Consider the following 20,903-nt stretch of genomic DNA (forward strand, 5'->3'; position numbering starts at 1 on the left):
GCGCATATTTTCTTGCCAGGCAAATATATCACACATAGCACATCACTAGTCTATTGGCAAGGTCACTGACTTTGATGTTCAGTTGAAGTACGGGTGGAGCTATGTGCTGAATGCACATTCGCGAGCACATTTAAAATGAACAGAAATACTAGGGTCATATTCTGTGACACATGTACCAGTCCTACACTCCAAACTCTTACAAATATGCAGAACACCAGGGTTAGAGAAATGAAATACACTCTGTCTCTTCCTAGCCATGGTTAAACACTGCTTGCTCCCCTCCAAGGAAAATTTTTGTAAACTGACACCCTGTGGTTCTATCGGAGGGAATATTCCCACTGCAGCCAGTACTAAGAAGGAGATGTGAGGACTTGTTCCCCAGTGTAAAAAGATTTATGTCAAAAGTGGGGGCTTGTAAATGTTGAACAAGCAACAAGTGCCTGTCCAAATTTGTCTTGGTCCCTCCTCAGGACTAGAAACCAGGATGAGCAGTTGTGCAAATAGGGTTAGCCATCCATTTAAAAAGCCAGGTGTTCAATTACCACTGCCAAATCCTCCACAAGTTCTTGTGTGCAGAGGATGCTGGGTCAACTCAGGTCAAGCATGTACCAGTATGTTGGGCTTGTACACGTTTAAGACTTGAAGCTCTACATGGTGGTGGTATGAACTACATGTAAATGTACCACATGTCGTCGTTTGCCAGGGAAAAGGGCGTCCTTAACACATTCTCTTTATTTACATGTAGTAAAAATGGATAAAATTTGCTACAACACCAACACAGGCTGTACAAAAAGCAACCTTTAAACAACTTATTAAACAACTGGGGATTTTTAAAAAAATTTTGCAAAGAAATCTTTATATTTCATTCAAGTAAAACAGTTGGAAACATGTACATACGTCCTTTTGCTGGGAAAGGTTTGTTGCATTGATCACGTTTCCTGGCAAAAGGTCGTAAGTGCTTAAGTCCTTTAGCCAGGCACAGGATCATATGATGATGGTAAGCCATGTGATCTCTTTAGGAAAGATGTGTGGGTGTACATACATGCACCAGTACATGTACATGTATAATTCATTACTTCTGTTCCAGGTAAACTTAAGTCTGTTCCCCAGCAAGGAGTTAAATGCTCTGCTGCTCTTCACTGCGCACTCTTCATATGCTCCCTGGTGGTAGCAGTTTTCAAACCTTAGGAACCCTTTGCATATTTATGGCCAGAGAAAAACTGAAACATTTCACTGGACTTCATACTTCGCATAGGAGTGTTACATGTATGTACATGTAATCAAGGTAAGGGTTTAAAAGGATCTCATCAAAAAAAAAAGACCAACAAAACAATGACGAAGACAAACAAAACAGGCAAACAAAGGGATAAACCAAAATCCAAATGACAACAAGCTGAAATCAAACCAGAACAAACTTAACCCAGCTCATGCTGCACAACGCAATCTCAAACAAACCCAAGCAAAGTGTACTAGGGCAACCAGTAAGATACAGCACAGTAAAAACAAGGCAAAAACAAACTAACACCAAGGAGTATATGGCAGAGCTTACATGTCTTTGTTGAGAGATTGTACTCGCGATGCGGCCTGCACATTCTCCCGGCCGTAGAGGGAGGCCACTTCGTTGGAGCCAAGGTAAACCTGCCTAACGACGGACTCGTTGCTGCTGTTGCTGTTTGCTCTCATGTAGCTGACGAGGGACGGCATGAGCCCGATGCAGACGCCCATAAGCAAGGCAAACCACACCCTGCGCATACCTGCACTCATAGCAATCTGAGGGAAGATAAGTTTGGTTGGCAGGGGATCAAAGCTGTGGAAAGCTCAGTCAATCGCATTGCCATTATTATTTTTGAGAGGAGAGGGAGCCTCTCTTTTTTCCCCTTACTGCAATGTGCGGCTACTGTGATCCCAGACTTGGCATCGGGTGAAAGCAGCTCGAATTGATGCAGGTTAATGCTGCTCTGTGCAACTATGAAGGAAAGGTCCATGTTAGATGGACGAAGGAACGAAGCAGCTGCAATAACCGAGAGTGCTGGGGTAATTGTACATCAAGGGCAAACTATTAGCCAACAAGCATCTACACAAATCCGCACATGATGTACAAAGAGGAATTACCAGTACCACTGGCAATATGCATGCCCTGCTTAGGTCGACATTTAAGGACAGGGGAACAGGATTTGTCAATTTGTAGAATCAATCGCCATTTCTCACCAGAGCATGTGGGGAATGGAACAATTCTATTGTTATTTCAAGTATCAAGGGTATACTGTATCAAAGAAAGAGTCACAAAATGGATACATCCCTAAGCCACCTATGGTGCTGTTTTGGTGTCCAGTTGGTGCCTTTTAGTGCAGGCATTTTGAAGAAATTGGTGCGTCCCAAAAATACACCAGAAGTCTGTTATTGGTGCACTTTTGATGTAGCCAAGGTAAACACATACATGTACATGTATGTCAGCTGGACAAAGGGATTAGAATTGACCTCAACACTTGTACATTCAACCAATGACCACTCCCTCTTGCAACATTTCTGATGAATCTGATACCAACTACATGCACATGTACTACATCAAAATCACAAACCAGATCTACCAGCCCCCCTCCCCCAAAAACGAAAACTGTAAAATTTGGTAGAGGTTTGGTTACTGGAAGTCCAAAACATTGTGCCTACCTGACTGCCCAACTACCCCATCTTTTTGTCAAGCATAACAACAAAGACTGAACAGAATTGCAGATACATGTACATGGTTTTATAGGGACACTGCAGTGAGCTGGAAAGATCTTTGAGGGTAATTAGCAGGTTCATTGTGACAACGTGATGGACATTTACGGTACATGTACCTGTACAAGGTCAGCTTTTTTTATTAGAAATGAACAGGACATGCAGAGCTGCAATTTTCAAGTGCACCGTGACTGTAAAAATGAAGGTCGGGCCGAGCCCATAAATAACTTTGTTTCCTATTTCAGTGGAATTAGGGCACTCCTGTGGGTTATTTCTTTTTTTATTTCGTAAATTGAGCGATTAAAGATTTAGAGGTCATTGTGGACCATTCATGTACAACACTTCAGAGCATTTCAACGTTTCTGAGCCACCCAGTCTGACAATAAAATATCCCCCACCCAAAAAAAACAATAGATGTTCAAAAAAATTAAGGTTCTGGTAGTGGTAGGAACAATTTACATGTACCAGTACACGTACACTGTATAAGTTTTTATTTTTCCATTTTTGGGGGGGAAAAACACACTTGAATAGGCCTACATTTACATTTGCATATTCAGGTTCCCAAGGACAGTTAATTTAGACTCCCAGAGCCAACCAAACCGCAGCAAATCACCTGAAACACTGATCTAGAATAAGATGTACAACATGCAAACAGTCTAAATTACCGGTATGCTGACATCCATTCCACAAAAGTCATTTCCACACTGTGGCCCTTAAATGAAATGACAAAAGACCAAGCACCAAACCAAAAGCAAAACGCACATACCGGTACCCTGACTGCAGGAAGTAGTTATACAATGCATTTCCTGACAATTTCATCCAGAGTACTGTACTGTAAAATGCTCAAGTGGCTATTTCCTCCAAAACATAAGTACATGTACACAATTTCAAATTCCCCCCCCCCGTCCGTCCGTGTGTGTTCCTGCAATTGATGCACAGTCCCTTACAACCAAATAATACTCAAATATCAAATTCTTTACACATTCCTGTGACTAATGAGTTACAAGTTTTCTGGTTTATATGTCCCTGTGAACACATGCATTTTTTATAACCTTTGCAGACATTTTATTACTGATTCAACCTCCTATAAAACTTTTGCTATCCAGTACAATGTACATGTATGATTGAATCATTTTGGCTATACAATTATTGTCCTGATGGCCCAGCATGCAAAATACATTTTTAGTTTACTTCTAACACGTTTGTTCCAAAGTTTAAGCACAGGAAGAATTTTTCCTCAAGAAACTACTCTATGGTAAACTATTATGTAGAACTATAAGAATTATGTGTTGTGTCTATGCAGTCTATTTGAAAGTACAGGTACATGAAGGCAGAACCATGGAGGAATACAGATTGACAACAAACCACAGCGCTGTGAGATTTTTAGTGTACTTGTCCTACATGTATATTTAACAGTTTTACAATACCTTTTAAATGCAAGTTTGACAGAGAATGGATACAAGAAAAGACACAGCGTATAGTCACAATCCCATTTTTATTATTCCTATTATTTTCCATGTACCTACATGTATACATGTACATCAAAACAAAGGCAATTATAACCACCTGCCAACCTTGATCAATGCAAACACCACACAAATTTAAAGCCCTCACAACTATCCAGGGTTATCTGTGGCACCTGTTTCCTTTCTCTATGATTTATATTTAACTTGTACCCCTTCCATGTATCCACAGTTATGTCTGTAACCCTAGTAGGTGAGTGAGCATCATACACATACTCTATTTTGCTGACCTTGAAAAATGCAACCATGCCCCCTGGTGCACAAATTTAATGCCCTCACAACTAGTACATTATCTGTGGCATCTCTTTCCTTTCTCTATGTTTAAAGGTACATTTAAAGGTAAATTTAACTTGTACCCCTTCAATAGCTACATGTACAACATATATACACTGTACCTGTAGCATCTTTGTGCATTTGCCTTAGCAGGTGAGTTGTAACACTCTATATACCGGGTAGTATAATTACTCCATAAACTGATCCATGTACATACATGTATGTACATGTACATACATGTATGTACCGGTACATATTTCCGAGACGACAGAGGTGGCCTTGCTAGTTGTTATATGTACATTGTACATGTACATATACCTTCCTCTACATGTACCAGGAAACTGCCAGTATTGCCCCACACGAACCTGGCATGACTCCAGTCAGTCTCCTGTTACCATTTGAGCTGAGGTGTCAAAAACTTGATATAACGGTATGAAATCACAGCCAACCCAAAACCATTATTTCCCAGCCTATTCAACAGGCTCTAGTTCCCATAAAAAAACTGGGGGGGAGGGGGTATGAGGCTTTTAAATTCATATATCATGAGAATCTAGACACCTGAATGTAGGTCATTCTATAAATCAGAGGTCCGACTTTTCTTGTGATCCTGTCACAGCTGATATGCATGGATGATTTGGTAAATTCAAAACACATTTTCTAATTTTCAGGAATGATGAATTGATGCAAATTATCTGCCAATCAAATGAAAATACATGTAGTTTGAAATCAATTTCAGAGATATTTCCATTTATACTGTTCATTTATAGAATGACAAATATGCATAAACTCTTTGAATATCATTCAGAATCTTAGTTTGTACTGGCAAAGCTGAACTGCATACCCAAAACACAGAAATAAACTTTGTCATTATAAATGTACAATGTACTATCAATTATCAACACAATGTACAGCTCGCACCAGTCTCAATTTACTGCAGGTACAATGATGTGCACACAATGTGGTGAGCTGACAATAAGCCTTTTGTGAGTTAAATTTGAATAAAAACAGGTACACTGATATCTGATTGCACATAAACATAACAAGTTGAATTCCCCAGACTAAAGACACTGTTGCTATACATGTACCTCGTGATTTGCATAGTGACCACCATCTCTGGAATGGACTGTTCCTTTGTGCCCTTCTGATCCAAGAGTGTATTGGTGGAAGGCATCTCTCATGTACATGTCACTAAGGAAACGCTTGCCCCAAATCGCAAGGGACCGGTATAGCCACAGTGTCTTTTATGGAGAATTCAAATTGTTATGTTCACGCGAATTTAAACAACACAGTGTACCAGATTTGTATCCAAATGTTACTAACACATGCTTACATGTATTAAGCTTATTCATGGGCAAGTTGATTGGAGAATGAACTGGTGCTCCACTTGTCACCAGACATACGTGTATTTGTAAAAAAAGGCTGGAACAGAATTTATCAACAACTGCTCAACCAACGCAGACTTTGAAGTGAGATATGCATGTAGAGTATGCTATATGTATGTATAAGGCCATTAGTAGGGTGAGAAAGAATTTTAAGATTATTTTCAAAGGTATTGTTTGTCTCCATGAACTGTATACAAGTATACATTCATGTATACGTGTTCAGTTCACTTGATTTGTTATATTTCAGACAACTGCTTTATTAATTTTGCCAACATCTGTTTGAGGCTGCAGTCTGACGCTAGAACAACAAAGCAGAAAACACAGAATATAAATATTTTCTGGTCACATTGATTAATACCGGTAGCATGTTTTGTTCACTACCAAAGAGAAAACAATGGGAAAGGTTGCTTTATTACAAGAGGGCTGTTTTGCAATAGTGTATGAAATGTCTAGTGTTTAAAGGAAACAAGAATTCTCCAAAGTGAATTTGACAGAGTGCGCCGTGCAGGTGGGTAGAGTTTTTAAAAAAATACATTTACATCCGTACCAAAAGATCTGGTGAAAAAACAATAAAGATGGGCACATATCAGGACAATCACACTTTTGCATTTCCTGTCACCATAAAGTTGTGTGTTCAAGTATTTTACAACGTACATGTACTTGTAGATAACAGTCCTAAATCATCTGATTTTAATATGATTTTATTTACATGTACATGTACACCCTAGGGGTTGAGGGTTAATCATAGATTATACAAAATATACAATATATTCCACCATGAGCCACCTGCACATTTTTTATACAACCAGTATTGAACGATGATATGTATGTATTACCAAACTCACCTTTCATGGCCAAGTGCTTTAAACAGGTGTCGGCCACATCAAAATATGACAGGACACTATGTTTGAATTTGAGGATGATGGTCCATTCAGTGGGTCTTTTTCCCAACCCACAAAAGTTCTAATACCAGTCTGGATCCTTTCACCATGTTTATTGATTGTTTCAAACCAGATCCCACGTTAAACTGCAGGATCTGTCACTTCTCTTTTGTGATCCATGGCTCTAGAGGACACATGAGAAAAATCCCCCCAGGTGTGCTAGGTCTGAATTCCACTTCAAGAATAGTAATTCACAATGTCAATGAAGGCATGAAGCATAGAACAAAGAAACAGACACGAGGATCAGTCGATGTGTAATTTACAAAAACAATCTGTTCACATGTTCAGTTATCTTGCCAGCCAGCTAAAATATCAGATATCAGTTGGGTGGAATCACTTGATCTGCATAATTACGCGGTCACTTTGCACTATCAGTCAATATTGTACCCGGTATGAAAAATGGATCTTACTTCCCTCTGATGAAATCATCTTCCACAACTGTGAAGAACAAGGGAAGGGTCACTGGCTGAAGGTCAAATTCTTGGCAAATTGTGCAGGAAGACTGACAGATTGGGCAAAGATTACACAATTGTGAATGTTCAACATTACATACAAGCTAGGGTATCCACTGCTTTAATTATAACCCTGGAAAAACCAAACAACAGAAATACATGCAGATAATATAAGAAGAAAAAAGCTTTACGATTTTGAAAGTAAAAATGGCTTTGAAATCCAAAAACTATTGTTAACACCCACCAACATTGAAATCCAAAACTAAAGATGACATCCACCCACACTTTTATTTGGGGGGGGGGGGTTGTGATCTGGCATGGTTATCTGCTGAATTAAATAACTGCTTTGAGACTTTTTTCCATAGGGCTTTGTATGTCTATGAAGTTGTCCTCCACGCAGCCTATCAGCCCTGAGCTGAAGCGTACCCCCAATCGGCAAAATAAAGACAGGTGGTTAACAAGCAGGTTCTTGCACTCGTTCTGCAGGTACGGAAAGACCATACATGCTGGAATAAATTAGTGATGCGTACTTAGTGTGCTCTGCGATACTTGCGCGCCTCATGGCACGCCTATGCTGTACCAGAAAAACACACCCTCTTTTGTTCTGCTCAACATGGCACACTTTCATTTTTCGATTCTAGTGTCTTAACAAACTATATTTTTAGCTCAAATTTCACAATTAATGCAACTTCATCCAACTTCTAATAATTCATAAATCTTGATTTTTACATACATGTACATGTATGTACCTGCTACAAAGTTTGGAATTGGATGGTATTCTATTTTCGCCCAATTTCCATCCAAAGTACAAGTAGGTCCATTTAAGGTCCAAAATTGCCTGCCCGGACCAAATCACGATTTGTAGGCTGTCAAATTCTCTGCTATTAGAGCATTTCGTGGCATGTCAGCATGTGGACTGGGTGGTTTGTTAAGGAGGATGGAATCTAGTAGTAGAGATAGGACTGCCAACTTGCAGCGGTATTTCTGAAAGTATCAGACCAAACAGGGCCCTCCAAATCGTTATATTTTGCAATGGATTGTCAGTCTAGGCATCAATTTTCAAAAATGTGATAGGCCTCATGACTGGTTTGAGGGGGGTTTTTTTCTGGAGAGCAATATGCACGTGTAGGTCTTCAAACATGCCAAAAGTCATAAGTTAATGCCATGGTTTGGCCATTCTACCTCCATGGTTAGGCTTACATTGTAAGCCACTTAAAATTGAAAGGAAAATGAAAGATGAGGAAGTGAGCTTTAATTGATAGGTGTCTTGAATACTTGAAACTTGTATTTTTCCTTGTTTTTTTAAAGTAGGGATATTTATCATTGTTACAACACGTACAGTAGTACACCTTGCAAATACAAGCGTACTGCGTTGCCGCCCGTAAACAGACGCCCTTGTTCATGTTGTTTCAGAAGTCCTGGGTCTTTTATTTTCTTACAATGTCTTACCTGTTTCGTGCAACAGAAGAACGATGGGTGTTGTCTCGTCTGTTTTCTTGTAATAACAAAGCAAAGCCCTGAATAAACCTGCAGGTATAGGTGCAAGGAACAACAAGAAGTCGAACAACCTTTTCTTGAGTGTACATCTACATGTGGCTCTCCATGACCTGCTGTGGCCGGCCCAGTACAGTACAGTCAAATGAAAATAACGTGCATCATGCATGCACATCATACGGATCATAACAGTCCGCAGGTAAAGCGGTGCTTTCTGGCCGGCCAGTGATGATCCGAGCAGTTGCGTGCACTTTTATCGATACTACCCGCCTGGACGTAGCTTTCAGAGTCGATGCAGCACGGTTATGTCCCGGTTTTTTTCCAACCATAATTGTGTTCCAAACTATGTTTCACAAACAAGAAATTTTGATGTGTGGGTTTTGTTTGGGTTTTTTTGCAAAAATTACCAAGGTTTTTTTAATTTTTTTTAAAAAGAAGTACTGCCATTGTCGCATCATTGATGTACCGTCATTAACTGAATTGAAAAGGTCACCAACCACATTCTATACAATATAGGCCTTCATCGTTGCCTCAGATGAATCTATTTTTTCCAAAACGGGGTAGTCCAAGTCGTAGAAGGACACTTAGTCTGCCATAAGTGCCAACCTAACCTATACCAGCAACAACAAGCAGTACAGCCCTGCGAAATTTCAGATTGAGTAAGTGGACATTGCAAAAAGGTCAATATTTGGGGAAAAATAGATCTATTTTGGATTCCAATATTTTATAAATATGCCTGTTTTTGAATGTGATTCCACTGGCGTTCGATACTCTTGTATGTCGAACCGAATATCTTCAGACAAACGACGCAGAGAGCGCTTGAGGTGGACACTGGACAAATGCACTCCTAAGAGGGCGCAATTATGTCCACTACAAGTGGAAAAAGGTCAGCTGCCTGCCAAAAACAATTCATCGTGCAGTACATTTTTAGCTAATTCGTTTAGCTGCTGCGACTCTTGAAAATCCGGTTGTGTTTTCAAAACCTTATTGTCAATGTATTTTTGCTTATGTTAAAAGTTATCATTTTTTGGGTGCCTTTTGGGTTTTATTTTAATGCACATTTCCTTATTCTTGGCCAAAGTTGTGATCTCATAACAGGGAAAAATTAAAACTTTGAACGTCAGCTTGAATCATGCACAAAAGCAGCTGGAACTGTTGTTATTTTTACTGTCCCGGTTTTTTTTTCGAGGATTTATTGTTGAGTAGGTAGATGGCAACACATCTGTGAGCTTGCCTTTTTCAGAATTGCTTTCATTAATTTAAGCAAATGTTAGGCTCATAAAAAGCTGAACAGTGTTCTCCCCGAATAACGCTGTACATCGCCCCCCTTTTGCCTGGAGAAACACGGACATCTTTTCTACTATTAAAAAATAACGTGCACTTTCCAGGACATTCATCTCGAAAAAGAATGCAACATAGTTTGCGAACATTATGAAGCGTGTCAAGTTGCACAACAGGTGCATCCTGGGTAGAAACATTAAGTTGGGCCTCTAGCTTCACCGATACTGAGGAGATCAAGCAATATCAGAGAAGCTGGAACAAAGCTGCGAGGTTTCAGGCCCTTCTGTGACCGTTTTATTTCTGGCATCGATCTAGGATTATCTCAGAGGCAAAATAACATTGTCACGTGTTCGGACCTAGCCCTCAAAACTTGCGCCTTCCGTCCGCTCCCAGCCTACGTATTGTGGAAGCTTTGCAACGCTTGGCGGGAACTAGACCGCCAAGTGTTGGCACGTTCAGCCGTAAACGAGTTGAATGGGGCCGTTATCACCAAGTCCTTTATAATGAACTGGAGGGGGCCGCTCTCGCGTGCATTGTCTGCTGCTTGATTACACTGCAAACTTTAACCTGTACCTGTAGCACAATCACTGAACAAGCCGTCGTATCGTATGAATTTTTTGGTTTGCTTTGATGGTAATGTGGGGGATGGGTTGTAACGAAATCCGGGGGAGATGAGGGTATCCCCAACTTTTTAGCCCGGGGGTGGGCTATTATATAATCCCAAGCAGCGTGAGGCTACCACACACGTCCGCCCAGGAATATCGAGTAAAAAAAAAAGTGTCCCGAAACTGACGAAAGGGGCGGGAACTAATGGAGGCCTTTGAAAAGCGTCTTGCACAGTGCAAATAATCATAAAGGAATCCTCAGCATTTTCTACCTACATAATGCCATTTTATTACACTCTGTAACAACAGCAGACCGGCGTCATCCTCTCCGAGGGTTGGAAATTAAATTAATTTATATCACAGTTTTTTGTAGTGTACCGGAATGCCAAATTGATTAATGGCCACAATTTGTGCTTTCTAACGCAAACTATAAACCAAATTACTGGGACAAAATAATGGCCCTAAAATTCATTTTGTGAGAGATCTGCTAATATAGAGGGCGTCACTCAATGTTACAAGGGGGGTCACAAAAGTCTAAAAGCAGAGTGTAAAGGAGGAATCCACGCTCTCCCACCCAAAATACGATTCAATGCACCGGCAAAACGATTCTCTCAATTAGACACCATTTGACACCATCCAATTCTGTCATTATATTCAGCGCAAACTTAAACAGAGTACCTTTTCTCATGTGGAAAAAGAGGTTTATAGCCGTCTTGTTCATCCAGAAGAATGACTATATTAATTTAATGAACAGATAGTACCTTGATGAAAGGCTAAGAGGCATAAGTTAAGGAAGCGTAGGAGGGCGAAAACCAAAATGGAACTTTAAGTTCTATCCCATTATTACCTCCGTGCAAAAGATAGAAATTTTAAAAATGATTGGTTTTGACGACAGACATATAAACGCATAGACCATCAGCTCCTATTCAAATCCACAGGAGAAGCCTACATTAGTTCGATTTGCTGAGCTGTCCCAGAGACATAAAGGGAAAAATCATGAATGGCGAATTTGGCTGCAAACACGGACGTATATAAAAAAAAACCTAGACTTGCAACGCCTTTGTATGAAAAAGAAGCCAACCAGCGGCCATTTTACCGAGCCGAATACAAAGGCGTGGGTTGGCTCCCTACTATTGACGTCAGGAAGAACAAAGGCGGGCATTACCAGGAAAGCTTTGTATTCGGCTCGGTAAAATGGCTGCGAGTGGATTCAATGACTCTATAAGCTGATTAAGGGCATTGCGAGTCCAGATTTTATTATACACGTCCGTGGCTGCAAATAGTGGCAAGGTGTCTAACTTGACAAAGTGACAAGGTATTCGTAACGGAAAGGCGCCCTCTGGCTTGACCAATAATCTACACCAGAAATATGAAATAGCGCCCTCTCTCTGGCTTTACAGACAACATACTTCTGGTTCGAGTTCGAGCGGCGTGTCTTGACACGGGTTTCTTGTTCTCGCGCTCGAACGGCGGGAACATGACCCAAGAACACTGTTCTTGGAACAGGATCACACATCACCTCCTCGTCAGAGTTTTACAGGAACACACGGAAAAACTCGTGAGATTTTGATTTTGAACAGCTGCAAAAATAGAGAAATGGTTTACAAAGTTGGAGACAATAGGAAGTTTTGCAAAATTAACATTAATTATTTTTCACAACACAGAAGTGAATGTTCCTGTTTAAATAGAACAGAATTTTAGCCCAGTTGTCCAAGCATTAACTTTATCTCGAATAGTTTACTACGATATGACCCCGCCATGTTGCTTGTCACTAACCACCAGCGATGACCAATTGTACGTTCCCGGCGTTCGAGCGGCGACCCAAGAACGACATATCAAGCTGTTCGTGAACATACGAGAACAAGCCGCCCGAACACGGCGCTGGCTTCTACACCTACAATCCCATACCGAATAGTGTCACCAAATAATAATTTGCAATACTTTTCTATACCTTTTGCGGGAAGGAAATTGGTATGATATTTATATGTAAATGTCACTAATTTCCCCCGCAGGGCCTTGTTAGCCCACAGAAAGCAATCATATTATGTCCTAAAATGTCGAATGTAGCAGTGAAAAAATTGAAGCCTTTTCTTTGAAAACACTTGGAATTTTTCAGACCAACCTCATAGGGTTTGTGCACAGGGTGTCAAGTGACATTCGTAAATGGAACTCACTCCAGGAAATCTGTGCGGATAGCAGTACCGACGTATCAGGTAATTTCAAGGTTGATTAAGTGTTGATTAATCCAAGTACGGCATGTGGAATATGTTGTTCCTTAAAAACTCTTTCAATCGGGCCACGGCCCATCGATCGTTCAGAGACGAATTTCATCACTTGAAAGACCTTGCTCACATCCATCCATGGTAAAAGACTTGACCAAAAAGTGAAAAGAATTGAAAATCGAAGTTCCAGCGAACAAATGTCACAGAAGGGCGCACGGTGAAGCGATTCGTTTTATTCATTAATGACCCTTGCCCTACTTTCCAGTGCAGCGAACATGCGTTAATTACGAACTAGCTCATTTCGCTCGTCGCCCAGCTCCCGGACAGGGCACTGGGGAGGGCTGATGGCCTTGCACAGATTATAGTGAAGGAAATACGTCACACGGGGTCAAAACTAACGACGCGCAGAGCACTGTGGGTAAATTTTTGCCAGGCGCGCGAGCTCGCCCATTGCCAAAGTGTTAAAAACTCTTGGAGGCGCTGTTGTGAATCGCCCGTATTATTGTACTTATCTATTTGTTGTAAATTTGAAAACCGAGGTAAACCTTTAATGTAATTAGCAACGGATGGGAAAAAGACCCACACATGGAAGCCGCGGCTATGCAACCCCCCCCCCACTTATTTATATCCTGTCATAATTATAGCCACGTAGTTCAGACATGGAGCGACTATTGTGGGAAACGATTGCACTATGTATCGGCAGTTCATACAAAACGGATGCGCCTGATTGGAGATGGAGTTATTACATGTAAAAAGTATCATTACAAACGGTTGACTGCTCTGGCGGGGGATAATTCAAAAACGCCCATGGGACAGGGATATCAACCTAGCCAATGGCGAGGGGCGCATCCTGGGTTGGAGGGAAGGGGGGGGGACAGGTGTCAACATTATTTTTAAGAAATTGTATTCCTTGGAGGGAAGGGCTCTTTCACTTTGGAAAAATCCACAATTCACTGCACTGGGAAATCAAATGCAGGTCCCCGAAGGAATTCAAGGCCGAGTTCGGGCGGCATGTTCCCGTCTGCTCACGAACAGCTCTATTTGTTGTTCGTGGGTCGGCCGCTCGAACGCCGGGAACAAACAACCGGTTATCGCTAGTAGTTAGTGACAAGCAACATATATGCAACATGGCAGTGTCCATGTAGGATACGTTATTCGAGAGTTAATGTTTGCATGGGTTGAATTCTTAAACAGGAACATTCATTTCTGTATTACGGAAAATAATTAATGTTAATTTTGCAAAACTTCCCATTGTCTATGGCTTTGGAAGCCATCTCTCTACATTTTGCAGCTGTTCAAAAATCAAAATCTCACGAGTTTTTCCGTGTGTTCCTGTAAAACACTGACGAGGAGGTGGTGAGTGATCCTGTTCCGAGTACAGTGTTCTTGAGTCGTGTTGTCGCAGTTCGAGCGCGAGAACAAGAAACCCGCGTCAAGAACGTTTACGGACCGCCCGAACTCGACCCAAGAGTCATATCCCACATCCCAGCTCCCATCCATTTTATTGGTTAAAGGGCCTACCTGTCTCTTGGATTCTTTGCAATACTATCCCCAACAGGAATGTTGTCGAAATTATTTTGCTATAGCAAAAAAAAAAGTTCAGTCCTCAGACACAGTATTCTGTACCCTGTTAATGACCATGGTAACAAGCAGCATTAATTAATAGAACGGTAGGAGCGCCAAATGCAACAGAGAATCAAAAAAGAGGGCGCTCCCCATGGAATTCTAGAGGGCGCAAATGGTTTGGCGGCCTTTAAAAAGTCTACGTGAGGCTTAAGGCAGATTAGCTTTCGCCCTTTCATCCATACTAGCATCTCCGAAAGAAACTGTCGACCCTGTGAGGAAAGGGGAAACGAGAGCTATGTTTAGTTCCTTCAGGCTTGATGTATTCTGTAGTTCATAGAAATGAAAAGCGACAGAAGTGATTTTTTTATATTTCAGGGTGCAACTGAAGTTGACTGGAAGATCTGGACCACTTGTATAGTGATCTACATTTGTTCCTTTTTTTATCCCTATGTGGACGTGTGCACATTCAAAGGAGCTCTTTCCTATCAACTATCACATTGATTAAAGAACGTATAAAAATGATACCCGGTATTCCAAACCAACCCCATCAAAAATTACTCTTTTTATGCTTGGATAAAGGGCACGTTCTATGTAGAAACACAAGCTTCCATCTAATCAGTTGGCCTATTCAAATTATCGATGTTATTGGACTTCTTCATGACACGCGAATTTAAACTAACCTTCTCCTCTGCATCAGCCCACTGGCGGGGCACGTGTACTCGTAACAGCCAATGACACGACGTTGGCCATACTTGAGTGTAATCACGCCCCCTTCTGGCATGATCGAACGGCAAGAGATATTGAGAGAGCTCCCGCCGAAGTTGTTCAGCTCTGGTGAAAAGGACAGAAATGGAGTGGGGGACATTTTTGAGTAATTTGTGGAGCTTTTGCCTGATGATGACAATTAACAGCAACAAGTGTAGGTTTACAGAGCAGTGAAGCCGAAATGCTGTGGTACGGTGCCCCATTTCTGCCCTCAAATCTTGCACCAGTATCAATTGAGCGGCCCTCTGAGCAATGCCGTAGTCAAGGCCATGCATCACAAGACCAAGTAACAGGATGGGAAAAGAATGTGTTTGTCTTTAGCTTGTGTCTTTAATTCAGACTAGAGACCTTGTGTTGATTGTGTGGGGTCTTGAATGTGATGGATGGTTTGAAGAGGTCAGAACTGCAACTCTACTCTTAAGAAAAAAATGAAATGAGTTCCCTCCGGGGCGACGTTAAAAGTTATTAAACTGTGTCTCCCTCCCCGTTGTGTCATATTGCGGGCCCAAGCATACACTGGTCGGACATGACATAGGCTAGCCTTACTGAAATTGTTTCTTGACACATAGACTCCGCAGGAGATGTCTAAAAATGGCAGCAAACAGAGCAAACTGAGGAGACAGACGGCCCGAACCATGCTGCTGGTAACCATCTGAAAAGATAAATAAAAACGAGCTTTTACAGAGAACCATTAGCCCTTACAGGTTATCCTCCGACTTCAGCAGAGCATCATGCCATACAATACATCGCCAGGATTTGGTTTTAGTTTGGATGTGTGGGGGGGCCGGGCACTGGGTAGTAGCAAAGGACAACCACTGATAATTCACAGTATTAAAATTCTAGAACAAAAGTCTTCCAATTTCATTATTTATTTTCCTTTTTATTTCGTCGGGAAAAGAGAGTGAAAATGACCCGTTTGCCCATTGACTACGCGACGCCCATGCATACATGTCACAGGCTGGTCAGGGCCATTCCTGAATGACACCCCATGCAGGTCAAATGTCGTTCTTCAAACTGACAAGTCAACTTTCCTGAGGCGTCATGACGCGACACTGGAACCCTCCACTAAAGCTTGAGTCTTCTGTTAGAAAATGTGAAACAACTATAGTTACAGTCAATCAACTGCAAACCCGCCGAAGAAATAAAACACGCTCGACTTAATTTACAGTCTCCATTAAACGGCGTATTACAAAGTGCTTCCAGCAATATGGATTTGGAACTAATATGTCGATTTCATTTTTGTCGTTTATGACAGATGGCCGCAGTGGCCCAAACACACCGATCTGTTTACACAGATTGATGGCAATATTTTTGGAGAAAACACGCCAATGGGTTCAACGAATTTCAAAAAGCTGAGGTTGTAATACCTTTTCCTTTTTTCGAAGTTAATGAAAGCTAGTCCCCGGAAAGTCTCTAACACGAAAAATATTGATGGTGTTCTTGTTAACCTGCGGAATGATTAAGTTAACTGATCCAAAGCTGATTTCATTATCTGCTTGGGACACTGTCTTCTATTAACAAAGGATGCGACGCGTCCAGTAGTGCCTAATGGCCGCCTTCTTGCATTTACCCAGCTTTTCTGACATTCGATTACGCGATCTTCAGTACAAAGCCGGCTCGCTTGCTGATCGAAATGAACATTCTTCATAATCCATCAATAAAAACTGGCGCGGCACTGATGGCATTTTTGTTCATTTTTTTTTAGTTCAAAGCCAATAAACGGCGTTGCTACCGCCGGGGAGGGGAGAGACTGTAACTGGTTATGTAAAATTTCCTGAGGGCACCACTGGGCACATCAGGCGCTGGGCACGGTGTGGGTAGTAATAATTGATGAGAGCCTCCGATATCCCTCTGTTGGCGTGCAACACAATTACAAAAAATTTCAGCTTATAATCAAATCGTCCCTTATGCATGCAACTTGATGCACACTGCACGCATAATATAGGCCTATAATAGGACAAAATTATGCTCGTCACGAGGAAAGAGGTGACTTAATGCCGACATGGTGAACGACACCGATGCAATGATTGCATGCTCACGGTAAGGTCGTCTTCACTTCGCTGAGTTATGTTCTGTTTTGTCAATTTAGACGACCAGATCGATGTGACAGCTACCAAACGGAGGAAGCACTTCTAAAAACTTGGAACAGTTGGCAAGATTTCTGTAATAGAAAATGTAAAGAAAAATGATATTTTTTTTCCACCAGATCTGACTGACCATTGGGTAGGGACCGACACTGGGGGTTTCACTCGAGCTAAGGTCTTTTAAAAGCCATTTTCAAGATGTAAGGAAGTTTTAGCTGTCGGGAAAAACGCCTGTCGTTCTTGCCGCCAGACCATGGCACTTCTGACTGCCACTGACTGATGCCCGGCCAAAACGTCAAGGACATTTAAGGCCAAAGAACGTTACATGAAGATATTTTTACACTAAAAAAGGGGAAGATATTTATTTTTGTCCCTTTACCCATGAGAGAGGGCATTCCTCCCGGAGTCAAGGTAAAATAGTGATCTGCAAATATTAAGTGCTTGCACACACGCTTATCAATAACTGTCGCGTGTATGGCAGTGGCCGAGAGGCAAGTTGACCCCAGAGACATGTCACCAAGCCCCAACACTTAAGAAAGGTTACAGTGCTGTTGTATCTTCCTCTTTTTTGGGGGGGGGGTACGGATTCTCTTAAGGATCCACGGGAAAATAGACATTCGTGTCAGAAAAACAATCCCCATTTTCAGCCCCGACTCAAAACCTGACGCACCACTGAACGAAGGCGCTAAATTTGGCAAACTGTTCAAATTTGGATGTACCTTTTAAACCTGAATAGTTTGTATCTGAGACGGGCTGTTTTCGTTACCGTGTAAGAGTCTGAGTAAAGGCTACGTCCGTACAGCGCGGGACTCCCCGATTATTTTTGAATTATTATGATTACAGGCCTATCAAGTGTTCTTGTGGAGTTTTTTAAGTAGCACATTAGGCCTACACATGGACAAACTACGAAGACCTGTGAACAGCATGACCGGAAAAATCCGACCTCTTTCGACTGCGTTTGCACATACACACATCACTATACGTTTTGCGTACGGGTTACCAGATGTTGCTGCGTGAGTCGTACGACATTATCATGTCATGGGATACACGACATTTACTTCTATTCCACATCGTGTTCGTACGTTACTGCTACCAAGTACATGACAGTCAATACCAGGACAGTTCCGAAAAACGTAATATGAACACGAATTGAGTATAATGCGTGCAAGCTGCGAACGAATTATCTCGTGGGTCCTATGTACAATGTGTCTTGTTTGTGAGGTAGAAAATGTGAAGTCAAAACTAATTTATTGGCGTAGGTTGTGTCCAGGTCCTCTTAAAACTGTTCGGTGTCATCAATATGGATTTTTATCCCGCGCAATGAAAGCCTCGTTCTGTATTTTATCATTAATCTACTTTTTCCACACCCCGAGAAGTACGCTTAATGTAGAAGTTAATATTTTAAAAACAATATGGCGAGAATGTGAGAACATGTTATGTTATCTTTTCTGCGTAAGGCATCAGGCTTAAAAGTCATGAGGGATGGAAACTGACGAGGGACTGTAATAGTTTATCGGTGGAAACACGGTAGATGGAGCTGGTTCCACCTGGCTTATTGTATAGGGTTAGGGAGCGTGAAAAATATCCCGTTTACCCTTGGACAAAGTACGCGCACGGAGTCATGCTTCTCTCTCCTTAACACCACGCCCTTAGTGCAAAGTCGCTCTTAATATAGTAATTATCAAGGAAGAGTACCAGGACACGGTAATGATCACATTTTGCATGATAAATTCCTACGTCTTTTAATGTATGAAAAATACTTGACGTACCTTTTTGTGGTGAAGTGCACTGCTTAAGTCAATTTTTAATGCCTTCCGTAAGAAGAAAAGTCATCGGTCCTAAAGAAGACAATTTTCATGGGGGCGGTCTTTTCAGATTGTGAACCGAATATTTTATCGCTACAAAAAGTCTCATCAAGTTGTCCCACTTACCGCTTAGAAGTAAGCTTTATTGTTTTGGGTGTTGTATTGCCTGCGTAAGATTTTTCAACGTGGTATGAAAAATTCGTTTGCATTTGTAACAATGACCAGCTTGCCAGCCACTCGTATAGTTGGTTTGGTCGATATGCGTACGACTGCATGTGACGTAGAAAGAGATAGCCACATCGAGAACTTTCACTTTGACTGAAAGTAAGAGGAGAATCTCGTGGGATTTTACCAGCGCTACATTTGGGGAAAAGGGGGTAAATTTTCCATCCCGAAATATTCAGAAAACAAAGACCTACCTCGTGTTTTGATCCGATGTGAGTGGCTGTTCACGTTCTATGATGCAGTAAAACCGTCCTAAGTTTGCCAAGATTAAGGAAGTACGGGTATACTTGTATCTTAATTTCCGTAGAAAATGCCAGCTCAAGCATTTACAGGGTGCTCGATCATTCAGATCTAAACTCACTTTGTTAAGTCATCATGGAGAATTCTCCTTATATATAACGCCCTTTTGTTGGGTATTCAATGACAGGGCGCCAAATGGTCCTAGTCGGGCGCATGAAGACGCCCAAGCTGTACTGGAACTGTAAACTGAGTATAATCTTCTTGCATCCGCCTTTGGGGGCATTCACGTGGTTTTTGACGGTCAGCGCTCAATTCACCGATCAATTACGCAGATGTGCGCAGAAACGCGTGCGCCTTTGATGTCTCTCAACATTCTTGTGGACATGAAAATTGCCAATAGAAATACACAGATTCGAAAATGCGCGCGCCTCCACAGACATGATACGCTTCCATAAATGCCTTTGCCAGTCACGTTACGTCACGTGAAAACCTCTGTAATGATATAACTCAAGTTATTTTTTTCTACTCTTGGTAATTCATTGGTAGGCATAAAGCTGCAGAATACTGAGTGATACAAGAAACTTGGGAAACCAAAGACTTGCATTTTGAGGTTGCGAGAGCAAAAGTAGTAAATATTAGGCTTATGGCATAATTATGATGATTTGATTATAGGTGAAAGCAGAAATACTGACAGCGTCTGCGAACACTGTTTACAATTCAGGCAAATTAGGTGATTGTAAAGATGTTTTATTCAGACCGCTTCCCACTGGAAGGAAGTCAACATAATTACTATGTAAATTCGTACAATCAAAATGCAATGAAAACATGAGTGGAGGAACTCTGAAGACACAAAGTTCGAGGAAAAACATGACAGTGATCTGACACTGTATAATTCAGGCAAGTTTTGAGTGGGTGTACATGAGCCCTTGTTAGTGCCCAAGGAAAGTATTGATTTTGAGTCAGAGAAAGAAGCTACTGATAATTCTACAAGTTGAAATGTTTGGCTTTATCGCCGGCGAGGATCCAGCAGGATAGGGGGTCACCCGGGTCACCCCCAACCCCCTCATTGCCATTTTTTTCTAGCGGCTTATGTCCAAAGCTTGCAAGTCCCCTCCCCCTGAAGCATAACCTATGTAGAGGTCTTTACTTGCGCTTTCCGTTAAGGACAAAACAAAAGGATTAAAAGGTTCAACATCGGGGAAAATTTCACCCCCGCAACAAAATCCTGAACCCGCCCCTGAATAAACCTCTTCTCGGCAGGACATGTCTATTCCCTGTCTCTCTGTTCTGTTTTCCATTTGTTTTCGTCCGTGGAAAGTGTGGAGCT

The 20,903-nt window shown here is 41.5% G+C and overlaps 1 protein-coding gene and 1 long non-coding RNA gene across 5 annotated transcripts in view; both read right to left on the reverse strand.

Annotated features, from left to right (window-relative positions):
• The window catches only part of LOC110988446 (uncharacterized), a 29,611-nt gene extending 20,604 nt beyond the window's left edge, over positions 1 to 9,007 (reverse strand). For 2 of the 3 annotated variants that reach the window (XM_022251941.2, XM_022251940.2), the window contains exons 1-2: positions 8,739 to 8,873; positions 1,550 to 1,770 (exon numbers count right to left, since the gene is read on the reverse strand). In XM_022251941.2, the coding sequence (XP_022107633.2) occupies positions 1,550 to 1,764 (215 nt within the window). In that variant the 5' untranslated portion in view covers positions 1,765 to 1,770; positions 8,739 to 8,873. Of the gene's footprint in view, positions 1 to 1,549; positions 1,771 to 8,738 lie in introns of all 3 variants that reach the window. The other variant, XM_087146631.1, reaches the window with a different exon arrangement.
• A 2,937-nt stretch (positions 9,008 to 11,944) lies between these two features.
• Positions 11,945 to 19,948, reverse strand: LOC110988435 (uncharacterized). 2 transcript variants are annotated; one of them, XR_015427873.1, is made up of 5 exons: positions 19,531 to 19,948; positions 17,262 to 17,383; positions 15,769 to 15,874; positions 15,138 to 15,288; positions 11,945 to 14,726 (listed from the first exon to the last, which is right to left on the reverse strand). It is a non-coding gene; the product is annotated as an uncharacterized LOC110988435 (long non-coding RNA). The 2 variants fall into 2 exon arrangements; XR_002599444.2 differs by lacking the exon at positions 17,262 to 17,383 and having other exon boundaries at positions 19,531 to 19,945.
• Positions 19,949 to 20,903: the final 955 nt, after the last annotated feature.

This window comes from Acanthaster planci, linkage group LG15 (genome assembly GCF_054643075.1).
Source record: "Acanthaster planci isolate LZ-2023a linkage group LG15, COTS_SCS, whole genome shotgun sequence".
Taxonomy (NCBI): domain Eukaryota; kingdom Metazoa; phylum Echinodermata; class Asteroidea; order Valvatida; family Acanthasteridae; genus Acanthaster; species Acanthaster planci.